Source organism: Kogia breviceps, chromosome 17 (assembly GCF_026419965.1).
Source record: "Kogia breviceps isolate mKogBre1 chromosome 17, mKogBre1 haplotype 1, whole genome shotgun sequence".
NCBI classification, from domain to species: domain Eukaryota; kingdom Metazoa; phylum Chordata; class Mammalia; order Artiodactyla; family Physeteridae; genus Kogia; species Kogia breviceps.
In genome coordinates this window covers 69,562,987-69,580,195 of record NC_081326.1, presented here as the reverse complement: position 1 = coordinate 69,580,195, position 17,209 = coordinate 69,562,987, and the positions used below count along the sequence as shown (strand labels likewise).

The 17,209-nt window shown below is 42.6% G+C and overlaps 1 protein-coding gene across 17 annotated transcripts in view; it reads right to left on the bottom strand.

Annotated features, from left to right (window-relative positions):
* Positions 1-4,017, bottom strand: part of PHF20L1 (PHD finger protein 20 like 1) — a 78,844-nt gene extending 74,827 nt beyond the window's left edge. For 8 of the 17 annotated variants that reach the window (XR_010837353.1, XM_067017024.1, XM_059043058.2 and 5 more), the window contains exons 1-2: positions 3,702-4,017; positions 1,416-1,535 (exon numbers count right to left, since the gene is read on the bottom strand). Coding sequence is in view for 16 of the 17 variants with exons in the window: in XM_067017024.1 (XP_066873125.1) it covers positions 1,416-1,498 (83 nt within the window). In the remaining variant the exon portion in view is untranslated. Of the gene's footprint in view, positions 1-1,415; positions 1,536-2,314; positions 2,387-3,701 lie in introns of those variants that run through there. The other 9 variants (XM_067017028.1, XM_059043061.2, XM_067017026.1 and 6 more) reach the window with 5 other exon arrangements.
* Positions 4,018-17,209: the final 13,192 nt, after the last annotated feature.

Sequence of the window (17,209 nt, the reverse complement as noted above, 5' to 3'; positions counted from 1 at the left end):
CAGTGTGTCCCTTCAGAGCAAAAAGCTTCTTTTGGTCAAAATCAGAACCAAAGAGAGCCAGTTACTGACTAAAATAGCATCTTTCATTGTATGGTCTAATGCAGTGGCTCTCAATCAGGAGCACATAAGCCCTCCACCCCCTCACCCCCCCCCAAAAAAAAAAAAACATTCGGCAACATCTGTAGACACTGTTTACCATCGTGACTAGGAGGGATGCTACTGCCTGGTTCCCAGGTGCTTTCCAAGCCCCTCCTGAGAACACTGTGTACATTCTCTAGCTGATGAGAGTAATTAAGCCCCCTAAAAAGAAGCACTCACTGAGATGCAGCTTGGAGGCATGAGGCCAAATAACTGTGCCTTCCCACCTCAAACTATAGATTCAAACTGTCCCAAGCAGAGCCCATTAAGCTGGGGGTCATGGACGTTTGCAGAGTTCCAACACCTTTGTTTTTGCTAATAGACAAAAACCCCAAGCTGGTCTAAAGTCAAATATCATGACTAATCAAGATTTCTCTGCCTGCCATTGCCAACTCAGGAAGTTGACTTAATACAAATCAATCAAAGACAAATCTACAAAATGCCCACTACATTTTAAAGGGAGTTGTAGTGAAAAGAAAGTGTCAAAAAGGCTGGTAAAGTTGCTGAACTGCTAGACCCCTCATCAAAATAAATGGGCTTCAAGAGGAACTGAGGCTGAACCAAGAGACAGCCACCCAGAGAGCAGAACTAGAGGCCAGCTAACAGGAATGAGGAAGGCATTCCCTAGGAGAAAGAGGGAATTCTTATTCCTACCGCGCAGTCCAGTGATCCTGGTGTGTGCTACTTCCCCTTCTCTCCTTTCCAGGTGGTGATTTTATCCTAGGTAACCAATTTCTCCTACACCACTGTATGCAGGGCTATGTTGGAGGTGTCTGAATTCACCCCTTTTCACAGATGGCCGGTATAGGAGAAGAAATAAGAGAAGGACTGAAAGGATTACTCACTTAAAACTGGAAACAGTAACAACCTGCCTTGAGGTCAGTGCACTCTGGGGAAGGAGGAGGTAAACTGGGTTTTGGTTTTAGCTGGAAGAGCGCATGACAACTATGCTGGCCATCAACATATTCTGTAGTCTGAAAGACCACCTCTGACACAGGCCCAAAAAAGTAGATTTGCATCAAGTTTTATGCAAAACTTGGGAATCTGGTTATCTGGATTAATCTTCTCCCCCCTACCACCCACAGAGCTCATATTAAGTACCAAAGAGTACTGAGAACTGCAAAATCTGAAGAGTAGGAAAACTAAAACAATGTATATGTTTATTCTAAATGTGAACAAGTTAATGTTTCTGCCACTGTCAGAAGAAGAGCAATTAACCGGCCCATGTAAAACTACAGATATCATGCTTTAGGCCAAGGGCTCCATATTTTCCATACCATTTTTGTAAGTAGTCCAGTGCCTCCAAACGAGCACCAATCTCAAAAGTGATTCCAGGACGATGTGGGGGCTTTTTACTCATCTTGAGATCCTGTTCTTCGGGATTCTCTTTTCACTACCTCAAGAGAAAAAAAAAAAAAAAAAAAAAAAAGTTAGATTCTGATGCATAAAAGGCACAAGGGATTAAACAGAATTTTTTAAACATTACATAAGAAGTTAAAATAACTGCCCAATTTTTAAGAAATGTGAATGATGATTACCAATATCTCTAGGTAAAGTACTGTACAACTTGCAGGCAATCTTAACAATGAATTAAGAAAAGGGACATTAAAAAGCTAACTACTTTAAAAGAATGAATAGATGGGGATTAAAGCTAACTAATGGCTAAAATGCTTTAAATTTTAACTCGAAAATACCCAAGAAAATTCTTCAGGATAACAGCTGAAAATGTTTTTCTGTCTTTGGAAACTCAGGACAATTGAGTGTTCTGGCATATGACCACTGAAATTCTTAAGAGAACAAATTAACCAAGTTTTTCAACAAATATTTATTGAGTGCCTTGTAACATAAAACACTTGATAACACACTAAAGAACACAATGATGGAGATAACAGTAGACACACTCTTCCAGTACAGATTTAGTAATTCCTCTTGTGATTAGGATTTTTCACTACCTATGATCTCCCACCTTGGTAGCACATGATTCAACAATTTTAATTTAACATATAAACTTGCAGAGGAAATTTCTTTCTTCTTCTTCACATTCAACAAGCAACAATGATACAGACATTTCTTAACTCTGAGAATTTATTTCTACTATATTTCAATATAGACAGTACCCACACTGACAATAAAAATGGTTGTACGTTCAAACAAACAAAAAACTACAAAGGAATACCTATTCCTCTCTAGACCACGGACGTGTGGAATATTCACAATCCTCTTGGCCAGTGGCGTGCCAGCACACCTGAGGTAGCCTCTTTTTCACTAACTAGCACCTGAGGAATATGAATGCATTTTGCAACAGCCCCATCAAAATATAATATTTAATCAGGAATGGAAACCTACTGGGGGAGAGGAGAAATCTCTAAAACCGTTTTGAAATTTAGAATCACTAATATGACTATGCTCCCTCCCAATTTGAAAAAGAAAACACACAACTGTGTCATGTTTTTTCAATGGTTTTGTCACAATTCAAAAGGGACTAAAAAGCAAGCATAAAAACCAACTGCCATTTCCTCTTAGAAAGAATCTGCTAAGTAAGGAAAAATACGTGCCATATATGCCAAATACAACAATACATGTCATAAAAATACGTAAAATCAAACTTAAATACTCATGGGGAGACATGGGCAGGGGGGAGACATCCTCCTGCCTGCCATGGCAGCAGCAAAGATTAATGCATTAAAGTTAACAGTAGGCTCAGCCAGAGGGCGTTTGGTGCAAAAGAAACAGTAGTATGAATATTTTTAATAGCGGTCTGGTCAGTGTGCAACCTACAAGGCAGCTACTTGTAGAAAAGGAATCCACCTTTTCTGTCGCTCTTCACAGGGAGAACTTAGTAAAGGGTAATTGACAAGTTACACTAACATTTTCTAGGATCAAACTTAGAACCCACAAGAAGTGACAAAGTTAATACATATAATTCCCCCACCAGTGACACTGCGGGATGAGGTGCCAGAAAAGGAAAGATTTCCTTCTTCTTGGGTGGAGAGGGGTTAATGGGGAGGGATTTGAATGAAGGAAAAGACAAATAAACAATCTATTGGGGGAGGGGGTAAAACCTGAAGCAGAAAAAGAAAGGGGGACGGAGAGAACGGAGAGGAATAAAAATCGGGAAGGAAAACGAACAAGAAAGCAAAAATATGTAAGGGTGGTGAAACCTGAGGACCTGACAAACGGGAAGGAAGAGTAAATCAGCAAGAAGACACAACCCTGGGAAAGTGAAGCAATGGTCAGGGAATGGCCGCGGGGCCAAAAAAATGGTGGGGGGAGGTGATGCGGGGCGGGAGGGGGCTGACCAGAGACAGACAGGAAAGGCTCAGACCGGGCGGCCAGGGCGCAGGAGACGCCTCCAGGTTTGACAGCCGTCCGGCCCTCGGCAGGGTGGGGGGAGGAAGGGGGGGGGGTTGGGAGCGGCGGCGCCCAGACAATAGGGGCGGCAAGTTACAGAGAGGGACGCGGGAGGGGAGCGGGCCAGAGACAGACACCAGCGCTGGGGTGTCCCGGGCGGCCCGGCGGGGGCCAGGCGGCCTCCAGGCCTTGCAGGCGCCGCCGCCTCTTACCGACTCGGCCTCTTCTTTGCACAGTTGCCGGGCTGTCCGGGGCCGAGCCGGGGCGCGAACAGGACGGCCAGCCCGGGACTCCACCTCCGCCTCCTCCCAGGCAGCGGTAGGGGAGGGAGCAGGAGCGGAGCGGAGCGAGCTGGGGCTGCCACGCGGGGTCGGGCTCGAGGTCGCGCGGAAGGGAGCAAGTCCGAGCCCTCAAGCCCGCTCCGTGTCCGCTGCCATCGCCTCCGCCGGCCAGCCCTGACGCGACGCCGGCCCAGAAGACGTCAGCCGCCCGCGACGAACCGGAAGCGGGCCTGGTCGCGTCACGTGACGCGAGAGGGTTTGGCCTGGGCCGTGCGGCCGATTGGAGGGCCGCCCTGGGAGGCGGGGCTTTGCGGCAGTTGGCTGACAGCTGGCGGGAGGGGCCCTGGTTAGCGAAGGAAGGAACGCGGGCCCTGGGACCCCATTGGCAGTTGTGAAGTGTTTGACCTTTGGGAGATGAGGACGAAGACCATTGAATGTCATTGTTGTTGATTTGTTAGGAACCAGGTTCTCAAAATTCCTCAATCCCAGCACCCTGGGCAAACTTTTGTAAATGCACACTACACGCTTTCTTAGATATCCACCCCATTCCACATTAAGAATAGAGCAAATGGTTACTGTTATAAAGTAAATAAACATCTATTGAATGAATGCTTAGTGGCAGGTATCATCACATGACAACCACAATCGCACAATTGTATTCCTTTATAGTCTAGGAGATCCTTACAACACAAAAGGCAAATATTACTAAGACATTCTGTGTGTTGCGTGTGTGTGTGTGTGTGTGTGTGTGTGCAGCTCAAGAACCTATGGCGAAATCGACATGACTTTCCTAAGAATACACAACTAATGACAGCAGAACTACTTTTCTTGAATACTTACCATATCCCAAACTCTGTACTACGCACAGAAGAAAGTGTCCCCACTTTGGGGAAACCAACAAGTGAACACTTTCAAAGCAATATTGAGATAAACATCTTTTCTCTCTTTCCAGTGTGCCACTCTGATTCTCAAGCTTTCTAAATGCAACACTGCATGCACATAATACATTTATCATGCTTTACAGAGTGCAGTTAAAATAGCAAAGTATCACTCTTTAAGCTTCAATTATAGTGAGATTCAGTAATTTAAACAGCCACATCCATATCCTCTTATTCAGCAGACGTTCAATCAGCACTTACTATGTTACTAATAACTACTGAATTACACCGAGGATGGCAATATACAGAAAAGATATAAATAAGACAGTCTCCAGTGGACATTTGTCTTCTTGGTTTTCGGTTGACCAGCATCTGAGATCCCTTTCCATGTTTGGGAAATTTCCCATCATGGTTGTCATTAGTACGTATACCATATATTTCCAGATTCCACATGACAGAATTATACTTTGCACCCTCCTTGGAATTATATGTGACCATTTGATTTGCTTTGGCTAATAAAAGGAAATTGGAAGTGAGTTTTGTCACAGCCAGTTGGTAATTTTAAAAATCCAGTTCACCAAGCTTTTTGTCTCTGGCACAGCAAAATGCAATTTTTGAGATGGTGGCTGCTCTAACAACCCATATTCTAAAGAGATTATGATGATGCTAATCCACAACTGATATGTAGTATAAGGGAAAAAATAAATATTTGTTGGTTTAAGCTATTGAAATTTTGAGAGTTGTTTGCTACACAGCATAACCTAATGCAAACTGACATATACACCCACCTTATGAGCCTTAGGGCAAAGTCAACCTCACACTAAATAAGATGAAAGTATAAGAAACTCATGTTCCCTGTTTCCCTTGCGGCTAAAGTTCTATTCTTGGCTATACCAATTAGACTCTCTCACTGAAAACTATATATCAGAAGCTGCTGGTGATGTTCAAAATAAGGAACATTTTCTCCAGCAGCAGTGGCAACACCAGTAATCAAATTTCTAACGTTCAGCCCAGAGCTAACTAACTGAACCCTGGCAAAATCCCTGCTGACCCACAAACCAATAGGTGAGAAAATAAATAAATATTTGTTGTTTTACATCACTGAAAATTTGAGGTTGTTTGTGATTTAAATACAATACATAATGTAAAGGATAGCACAGATTCTATCCAATTTCCACAGTTTGCTGACAATCTACCAATCTACCCTGAACAGATGATTCTTCCATTCTAATTGAGACTTAACAAGAGATCCCTCCAATAATGTAACTTGAAAGAAAATAAATGGACATTGGGTCTAATGTATCAATAAATGATTCTTGGCTTGAATGGATTGTATAGGTGAGTGTCGTCATTAGAGTCAATACCGTCCTTTAGAAGGCACCTTGGGAATGGGCGGAGGAGGCATATTTTTAGTTGTTACATGATTGGCGGAAGGCACTGCTGCAACTTAATGGGGAGGGACCAGGGCTACTAGACATCCTGAAATGCACAATGCAGTCCCATACCTTGAAGAATTGCCCCAGGTCGTACATGACTTTTGAATGGCCCTCCGAACTTTCACGTAGGTTAAAAAAAACAACTGTTGATCATTTTCGGAGCCTAGAACTCAGTTTTACACGTAAGCACAAAGTATTTTTGCAAGGTTTTAATATGAGCTCAGTTTTCGAGGAATGAGGCCACTATATAACATGAGGGAAGGCCGTCCTCTTTGTATGAATATCACCAAGAGTTTATTGCATTTTTAAAAATCATAACACCAATGGCAAAGCTACTCATAGTATTTGAGGCACCAATAGAACACACCTATATCACTCTGCATTTTATAGCTGTTACATTCAGGATAAATCTAAATTTCCATACTAGCACTTGACTGCTTCATTGTGGCTCTTCGTGAGTCATGGCTGACCACTTAAGTACTGAGATAGATATTATTTTTATTGTGAATTACTTTCATAAATGTATTCTTACATTATTGTTACGGCATTGTAGTGATTTTTTTTTTTTTTTTTTTTTTTCAGTACGCGGGTCTCTCACTGTCGTGGCCTCTCCCGTTGCGCGGAGCACAGGCTCCGGCCGCTCAGGCTCAGCGGCCACGGCTCACGGGCCCAGCCGCTCCGCGGCACGTGGGATCTTCCCGGACTGGGGCACGAACCCGCGTCCCCTGCATCGGCAGGCGGACTCTCAACCACTGCGCCACCAGGGAAGCCCCATTGTAGTGATTTTTTTAAAATATGTGGAGCTTGATTATTTCATTTATGGATTTAATTTCAGAAGAGTGCAGAAGATGTGACATAGTATTAACTCTAAAAAGGGGACATTAAGTCTGATAAGACTGATAGAAAACTCATATAGGCTATCATCGCTGCTTTTGACCCTACAAAGTCAAAGGTCAGAACCAGGGAAAGGATACAACATACTGGATAGAAAAGTCTGGAGATGACTCCCCAGCCGTACAGTGAAGCTATGCACCAGTATGTCCCCTCTCCTCTCATACCCAACACACCCCTCGTCCAGATGGTAAATGTTAGCCATCAGGCACTTCATCTCCAACTTTAGAAAGGAAGAACTTACAGCTGTGCTTGAGTGGAACCAAACAAGCAGTGGGCAAATTATCTTGAAACAAGGGTCTTAGGCAGAAATCGCTGAACTAAATTTCTCCAACATTAAAAAGATGAATATGGAACCATAATATTTCCTGGAATATTTAACAACTGTATATACCTATTTTAAGGGGAGAAGCCGTTACTAAATACCAGATATTCCTTCATTACATGCCAGACACAAAAAGCTATTTTGTGTGTTTGCTTTAATATATATAATCAGTGAAGAAAATCAAAGCAGTTTAAAGATGTTTTTAAATAGACTAGTTTAGTAGAAACCTAACCTACTGCAACAGACACCCTTGGCATATCTACCTATTCCATTTTAAAATCTTTGACAATGGCACTAATATCATATCCTTCACCTGCCAAAGAACTTAGATGTCTTGTCTCTCTAGCACCATATCCTTTTATCAACTGACCAGAAGTGACAGTTGTTCCAGAATTAATCTCTGGCCGTTGAGCTCCTGGACCAGGTATGAACGTGACAAAGAGATATCATCTCTCTCCTATGTTCACACACAGCTGCTCACATTCCTAAAGTAGTGTATTTCCCATTGAATATGAATTCAACTCCTAATTCCTCAATGGATTTTCCCATTTGTGATACTGGAACAAAGGACGGGCTCTTTACTTTCAGCTACTATGTTGATACTTCAAAACTCCTGTGATTCTGGTTATTGTTGTTTACTGTTATCACTTCCATGAACTCCCTCAGTGTTTCTCAAGCATTGGTCCATCAATCATCTGCATTAGATGCACCCAGGCTGTTAAAAGGCAAGTTCATGGGCCCTAACCTGTATCTTGGTCTCAGAGACCGGAAACCTGTATTTTAAAAGCCATCCTAAATCATTCCTATGTACACGGAAGTTTCAGACCTGCAGTGTGTTTGAAGTCTTGTGGTTGCATGGGACTGAAATATAACACAAACAGGCTTAAGCATAAATGGACTTTATGTTTGTGGAATTAAAAACGGGTGAGGTATATTTTGCCTACTGATTCAGGGATCAAATGATAACATCTTTCACTCTGCTTCCCATGGGTTGGCTTGATTCTTGGGATCCACATCCAGGCCCCCAACAACTTCAGACTCATCACTGCAACATCCCAATGAGCATAAAAACAAGTCCTAGAAGTCATTCTCTCATTGGCCTAAATTGTCAGGTGCCCAATTCCGAACCAAGCATGCTGGCTGTGGGAATGACTTATACTGATTTGTCTTGAACCTGGGTCCAATCCCCAATCAGGCAGGTGGAGGTGGAGACTGGTCCCAACCTCAGGGACTGAGAGATGAGAATAAGTGGGTCTTTTAAAGAAAATTGAGGTGCTGTTACTTGAAAGAAAATGGGAGCCAGACAACAGCCAACTAATATTCATTGCAACTGGCTTATACTGACTGTAACTCCAAATGACAGTTTATAGCCATTTAACGAAATTGAGATTACTCTTCTTGGTTTGCAGAGATAGAAAACCAAGCCAAATGAGAGGCAAATCTAGTAAGGGTTTGACCTAACATTCATATTCCTAATTACTTAGGTATTTGCTTTTACAGGCAAATCTCTGCAATGTAGAATGCTCTGCTGGGGTTATTAAAACTGGGGGAAGAGAAGGTAGGCAACAGAACATAGCAAGCATACAAACTGACAGTTAACCAAATAGTGAACACTTCTAACCTCTTAGAGACCATTATTTTCCTTGTGAATGGAGCTAGCCGCAATTCAGTGGCCTTCTCAAACACGGCAGACAGCATGCCTGTGTGCACTCATTCTTTTATCTTTCAGGTTCTTGCTTAATAACTCAACAAATGTTGAGTGATTTCTGCTTAATACTAGAAACTGGGTGATGCAGAGTGAGAGAACAGGAAGAAAAACAAACTGAGGCATCCAAAGCTAAGGGAACTTGCCATCTTGGAGAGGTGGATACAGAAACAACCAAGTACAGTATGAAGCTAAATGTGAATCATTTTGAAACAGAGATATTATAGGACTGTGCTCATTCTGACTCAGAAAATCAAGGAAGACTGCATAGAGGAAGTGACATTTGAAATACACGTTGAAGGATGAGTAAGCTTCAAATAAGATTCTATACAGACTCCAAAATTATTATTGCCCTATGGTTCTTTATAGGTTTTTTTAAATTGACGTATAGTTGATGTACAATATTAACTAAGTTACAGGGTTACAGTATAGTGATTCGTAATTTTTAAAGGTTATACTCCATTTATAGTTATCATAAAATATTGGCTATATTCCCCATGTTGCCCATTACAGTCTTGTAGCTTATTTTACACCTGTTTATAACTCTTAATTCTTTTACCCTTATATTGCCCCTCCCCTTTCACTCTCCCCACTGATAACCACTGGTTTGTTCTCTGTACCTCTGAGTCTGCTTCTTTTTTGTTATATTCACTAGTTCTTGTATTTTTTGGATTCCACATATATGTGATATCGTACAGTATTTGTCTATCTCTGACTGACTTATTTCACTTAGCGTAATGCCAAGTCCACCCATGTTGCTGCAAATGGCAAAATTTCATTCTTTTTTATGGCTGAGTGGTAGTCCATTATATTCTATTCCATATGTACCACATCTTCTTTATCCACTCATCTGTTGGTGCATACTCTTTATAGTTTTGATTCAAGCTCTGACAAATAAAAAACAGCATTCTACTTCCAATCCTTTCCCACAGCATTTATTGAACATCTGCAATATGCCAAGTTCAGTGCTAGGCCCAAGGAGCATAAGGATGAAAAAGTCTTATTTCCTGATTATAAGGCACTTAACAGGGTAGTCAAGCAGACCAACACCCTCATAGGTCATCCTTATACAGTGTAAGCATAAACATGCAGGAATATGCAGGGTTAGGATATGTGCTCTGACTGGTCACTTGCAATTTAACTAAGTGTCTGTCCTTTGGGTCAGGACCAGAAAACAATACCAACATCTCCAAGGTAACTGCCAGACACTCAGATGAAAGAGAGTTCTCCCCATGGGGGAGGGGAGAGGGCTGGACTGGGGCAGAGAACTTGTTAGCACACGCATTGCCACAGTTCTGCCTTAGTAAAAAAAAAAATACTGAGGCAATCCAACTTCGTGGTCAGGTATTAGATTACTTCCTCATCTGTAGTTTGCAAAACATTCAACAGAGCCCGTTTCCCCAAGACAAGGGTAAACATCCTTTGATTTTCTTTATTTTCTTTCCATTTTATTTATTTATTTTCAGAACTATGGGTATCATGCAGATCATAGGAGGCTATACATTTGAAGGAAATCAAATCCATTACCTTATTTCTTGCTGTTGTTTTTAAATGGCAACTTAAAATAGAAAGCGTATGAGAGCCAGGGATTTGGAAAAAGACCAGGAATTGGATGTTAGACCTGACACCATCACCAGAGTGGTTGAGGTCTAGACACTTCTCTGATCTTCCTTTCCTCACACATAAGTGAGAATCTTAAATCTACTTCACAGAGTTGTAATGAGGATTAAATTAGAAAGAACCAGCTGTATGTGTTTTGCAAGTGGTAATTGATGTACAGATGCCAGGTGTTTCCAAATGTTCCTTTTTCACCTTTCCCAGGGACCCTTATACCTAGTTGCTGTAATCTCTGAGGGTACTCCCAGTTTCACTTGCTGTGATTCCATGAAAACACACGTTTTTCTGAAGACTTACTTTGCTTCAAGTCCTGTGTTTGCTGCTGGGGCTTACGGAGATGAGTAAGACACTGTTCTTGCTGCCAAGAATGCAAGCTTTTATTAAGACTTTATTACTGGGTTTTCACTAACTAATCAGTCTCTCTCGATACTTCTCCTCTAAAAACTGCCCCCCGCCCCCCTGTTTCTCAGTCTGTCTCTTGTCTCTCTCCATCTCTCTCTCTCTTTAAAAAAGGTATTCCCACTGCAATTCGCATGTGAACTCTAAGCACACAGTAAGGACATACCTAGAGCATTTTTAGGAGACTACTTGCAAAAATTATTGTACAAATCCTAAAAAGACACATTAGCCACAAAGGAAGTTTGAGAACATCAGTTAAAGACAAATATCATATGATGTCGCTTATATGTGGAACCAAAAAAAGGGTACAAGTGAACTTATCTACAAAACAGAAATAGACTCACAGATGCAGAAAACAAACTCATGGTTACCAGGTTGGGAAGGGGGGCAGGGCTAAACTGGGAGATTGGGATTGACATATACACACTACTATATATAAAAAATAAATAACTAATAAGGACCTACTGTATAGCACAGGGAACCCTCCCTACTCAATACTCTATAATGACCTATATGGAGAATGAATCTAAAAAAAGAGTTGATATACATATATGTATAACTGATTCACTTTGCTGTATAGCTGAAACTAACACATCATAAACCAACTATACTTCAATAAAAACTTTTTAAAAAATGAATGAATGTAAAGGCAAATAATAAAAGTCCTGTGATGAATCTGTGTTGAATTGTAAGCTCTGAAAATCAGAAGAAATCATTAGAGATTTCATTCTTCTATCACCATCTGAACATGTGATACTCCAGTATTATTACAAGGGAATTAAAGTGAACCAGTTTAATTAAATGCAGATCTATCCTGGCTGGCCATTTTTCTGATTTCTTTGTCTTTTCTTAGCGTATCACTCACAACTGAATTATCATGCTCTCCAAATATTTATATGTAAATCCCCATCCCTACCCCCATAGAACCTACAGGCAAAATAACCCCCACTGGCATTCTGGTCTTACAATCTGATCACAATTCATATTGCCGACGGCATCTATTACTCACAGAACCAAACAATTTGAAAGTTCTTCCAAGACAGTGTCCATAAATTATGCCTATGACACATGACAAATGCTCAAGAAATGGGTAGTCTGACAAATTCAAGGTGCCAGCAATTAAAAAGAGAGATGCATATGTCTCAAAAGAATTATAGGTAAGGATATTGGCTCGGGGAGTTGACAGGAATCAAGTAAATAAAAAACAGTTGACTACGTTTTTGATAGACGGTCCAGCCAGAGAGGTACTAGCTTGGTATAAAAGAGATGATGACAATTTAGCTTCCAAGGACCTCTTCCACTTTCCAACTTGCAGGAACGAAAGTAGGCTGAGAAAGTTGCTCGGCTGCCAAGGAAAGCATATTCTCTTATCTCCAGAGGTAGCCAAGGAGAGTAAGGAAAAGGAGTGAATTTTCCTTTCCAGAGGGTGAAGCAGGAGCCACAAAACAATTGCCTGGGTTGCCCCACCCGGGGAGCAGAATCAGGGCCTTATCAGGAGCATTTTTCCATCCACAGGGTATAGGACTCTTGCAATGTCTTGACCATTCAGTTCCAGAATTTCCATGCAGCAGCCACTGCTGTGTGTCTGCCATTATGCTCCTTTCTAAACAGGAAAGTTTGCGTGGAAATTATTCTGTCCCTCTTCCAGTATTGAATGTTGGGTGTAGGGGGCAAGGTGGTTCAGAAGTCTCCATATCAAAAGGAATCAATATAGAAATATTAGAAGACTCTACATTTGAAATCTGTTGCCATGATTGAATAGCACTGGGGGGTGTCCTCTTTGGAAATACGTCCTGTCAGCATTTTTGAAAGTGAGAGAGGGAGGTAAATATTTATGACGGAGATGGAGGACTGCAATTCACATAATTATTTCAAGTTATTCCCTTGCCTCTCTACATACGTCTGCTCCCGTCTTCACTCATTGCCCTGTGGTTTGCAGCGCCTCCCCCATGCAGATGTGTACTTACCTCATGGACTTGGAGCCTGGCCACACGATCCACTTTGACCAATAAGGTAGGAGTGGAAATTTCAGATGCCAGCCCTGAACAGAAGTTTTGAGAGGCTTTAGATACTTCTGCCAGCTCCTTTGTTCCCTCTCTGCATTGAGAAAGGCACGTCCCTCATAGGGGCTGATCCTCCAGCCTGGCTTCTGGAATAAAGAAGGACAGAGGGACAGAGCTATAGCCACCTTGCAGCCAGCATAGGGCAAGATGTGTTGGTCAGATTCAAGCAAAGAAGCAGAACCACCAGGAATGATGTAGAATACGTAATTTTTCAAAGTAAGCCTTGAATCTTAGATGACTTTATTTTACTTTTGCAGATATAATTATTATTGCTATTTAAGAGAATTGCTCTTAGAAGGGAAAGAATCTTCTTTTGGTGACAACACAAAGTGTGTGAAAATGCAGTGTGATTACATATATGTTGAAAAGGAAAATGCTATCGCCAGTTGTTTACCACTGATCAGGCAGTTGGCTAGAGCAGAAGGGTGTGAGTTACCGAAATGAACAGGGTAAATATATGCAACTGACCATCCTCACAATAGGAAGAAAAATCATGCTACTTACTGTTTGCTTATAAAGGTGCTACAGGGAATGCGTGGTTGCTGGAGGAGGTCATCGAGAGGTCGTGACCAAAGGGTGACCCGTGGGCTGGACCTGGCTAATGGGAAACTTTCCCCTGTCTTGGGAAAGTTTGTTCTGCCTGCTGTTCCAGCAGTGGAAGCCATTTTCAAGGATGCAGCCTTGAGAGAGTAAGATGTTGTTGGGACCGTCTGGACTGAATACGTGACTGAACCTCCTTAAAACCTCTACATAAACTTTGGAGATTCAGGCAGGTGCGTGCAGAGATCTACTCATCTTGCAGCGCCCGAGACCAGCCTCGCAGGTAAGTTCCTTTGCTTATTCAACCTGCCACGTACCAACCTGGAGTTCTCTGCCTCTTTCTTTGGTGTCCCCTTGCGCTCTGTGTATGGGGGCCAGGTTGTGAAGCAAGAGTGTTCCAGACTCTCTGAAATTATGTTAGATATACATATTCTATTTTTATAGTTTCTCTGTGTTAGGTTTTTGAGGGAGAGGAGAGTCTTAGACAATTTTAGACACTGGCGAGAGAGTTTCAGTCTATTTGGCTGTTCCAGGGGTGCTGAACCTGAGACTGTAGGACAGTTGCTCAGGATCAAAGGAAGCAGGGTGAGTGGGGACCACTGGAATCCCTGAAGAACCAGCTGGCACATGACTCTGTCTATCACTGAAACCCACGTTGGCCTCTTCCCATCTCTAAACCTCCAACTTCATGGCCATGGATGCCCTGCTGTGGAGACACACTCACTTCTGGACCAGGACTTGGGAAGCTGAACAAAGCAATCCCACAGGGACTGGAGCTTTGGGCCCAGTCCATGCAGTGAGCCAGCAGATCTGTGAAAATCTGTAGGAGTGGCAACAAAGCCTGACCACATGGACCTTCCAAGGACCACCATGGCTCTTGAGGCATTCTCACTTTCCAACTCTTGCACTAACCGCACTTGTGGTTCATCCTAACCAGGGACGTACAAAGAAAGGAATTCTGGGACATACGGTCGGCTTACCCACATTGACACATAAAGCCACCATGTGGCTTTATGTGGGACGGTACCTGATTATTGCTACAAGCCACTAAGATTTGGGCTTTGACTTTTACTATAGCATAATTGTGATACAATGGCTGGCCTCCATCTCCTTCTAAGACTAAGATCATTAGCCTTTCCAGGCATTGGCCCATATATCTTCTTCTGGCCCCCATAAAGTTCTGTGCTATGTGGCAAAGAGCCCAGCCAGACTTAGAAGGTGTCAAATCCTATTCATTCATTATTAACTTCCCACTGTGCACCAGACACGATGCCAAACATAGAAACCACAAAACCAAGCTAGTTCCTACATGGTTCCTATTCTCCCAAAGCTCACAGTATAGCATGAGAGATAAATATCAATAAAAACCTGGTCCATTTACTGCAATTGTGATACATGTTCCAAAGAAAAAGTACAGTCAGCTGTGAGACCTAGAACCTGATCTGGGAGGTCAGAGAGGCTGCTCAGAGAAAGAACTATTTGCACCTAAAAGATGAACAGGAGAGACGGAGGCTGGGGAAGGAGATGGCAAGGGGCAAAGGAAATAGCGTGTTGAAAAAGCTTGAGTTAGGACCAAGCTCGAGAACCTGAAAAAATAGTCACAGTGGTTGAATTCTACAAAGATGGGGTGTGGTGAGGAAAGGGAAAAGGCTGGAAAATAGGTAGGACTGGACCCCACAGGACCTTGTAGGTATTACAAGAGATTTTGAACTTGATCTGAGGGAGGAGCAAAGGCAAGCCACTGAAGGATTTAATCAGAGGAGCCACATAAGCAGATATTTACACAGCAGAGATCATTCTGGCTGTGGCTTGGAGAATATGTTGGAGAGAGGCCGGAGACAGAAAGTTGGTACCAAAGCCCAGACAAGAGAAGGTGGCCTCTGGAGCTCCAGAGCTGACAGTGGAGATGGAGAGAGTGTCTCATGCAAGGGCTACAGAGGGGATAGTGTTGAGCCCTCCTAGTTTCCTGACCCGAGTAGTAGAATGGAAGGTGATGCCATTTAATGAAACACAGAATACCAGAGGTGGGTGAGGCTTAGGTAGGAAGGGAGATCATGAGTACTTGAAGGATTTAAATAAGGATGCAGGTGTGTTTGTTTATTGCTTATAGTATTTTTAAATTAATTCATTACACGCACCAAGTTATATTAGCAGTGCCCAAAATGCATTCGCTAGTATCCTGTCCAGCAAAAAGCAGTCTGTGGACCAGCAACATTTTCACCTGGAGCTGGTTAAGAATGCAGAGTCTCTATTGCTACCTCAGGTATTATGCTTTTCAGTAGATCTCTAGGACTTATTCATCTTTCATAACTGAAACTTTGTATCCTTTGACCAACATTCCCCTGTTTGCCCCTCCTCCCAGCCCCTGGCAACCACCATCCTACTTTCAAGCTCACAGTGGTTGTTGGCTGCATTCTTGGCTTATGGACTCAGGACCACAGTTCCTCACTGGCTTTTGCGACAACTTTCAGATCCTTGACACATGTGCTTCTCCAACATGGCAGCTTGCTCCATCCAAGTGTGTAAGCCCAGAAGGTTACAGAGAGCCCAGCAAGACAGACGCTGCCATCTTTTGTGAGCTAATCATAGTAGTGGCAACCCATTACCTTTTGTCTTATTCTGTTTAGGAGAAGCAAATTATTAGCTTCAGCCCACACTCAAGGGGAGGGAATTCCGTAAGGATCCTTGAGGGCCATCTTTAAACACTGCCTACCACAGACTAGATGGGTTCGCCTCCTAACAGCTTCCCTTGCCTGGGGGTGTTCTACAGAGGACCCTCCGTGCCTTTGGCCATAACCTCAGGGGGAAAGGAAACCCCAAGAAAGAATGAGATTAATTTTTCTGCCAGCCTGACGACTGGTGCCTCAGAAGGGAAGTTGATTTACAGAAAACAAATAAGGAATCCATCTTGCACATCTGAGCTAAGGGCTCAATTCTCATTATTTTTATCTCATTTAATGCGCCAAGCCATTAAATTTATAATTGAGAAAGTTACAACTCAAAGAGGTTAAGTCATAAATCTGAGGTCACAGCTAGTATGGCAGACAGGGTTTGAATCTCAGTCTGTGTGACTCTCCATTACCCAATGCATCTCAGTGTTGCTGGAACGTCTATTTCTTTTATCACCGACAATAGCAGAGATTTGTGGGGACCCAACAGTAGCATCCAGCTCGTTAGCTCTACAAACATATAAATATACAATTTTGAATGTGCCACTCACAGAGTTTCTTGGAAAGTCCAGCCTTTGGTGGATCAACCTACTGGCACTGCAGACATTTTCAGAAGATCAAACTCTGGTATTTGATAGTATTCTCAAGTTAATAGCATCAGTGCATGATCACCAGTAATGATTTGGACAAAGCACTGCTATGTGCTACACTCATACTGAAAATAGCCAGAAGATGATAAGCAAGAGGTGTTGCTTCTCTGAAAGTTTTCCTTACGTTTTCACGGCTGGGGCGACGAGTCATCTCAGAAGAGCAAACCCTCGAGTGACTGTGATGTAGCCAGCGGGTCTGATTCACCCCCCACTGCTGGTCCAGGAGACAGCTTTCATCTTCATCATGTTCCTCAGCGTGAAGGCCA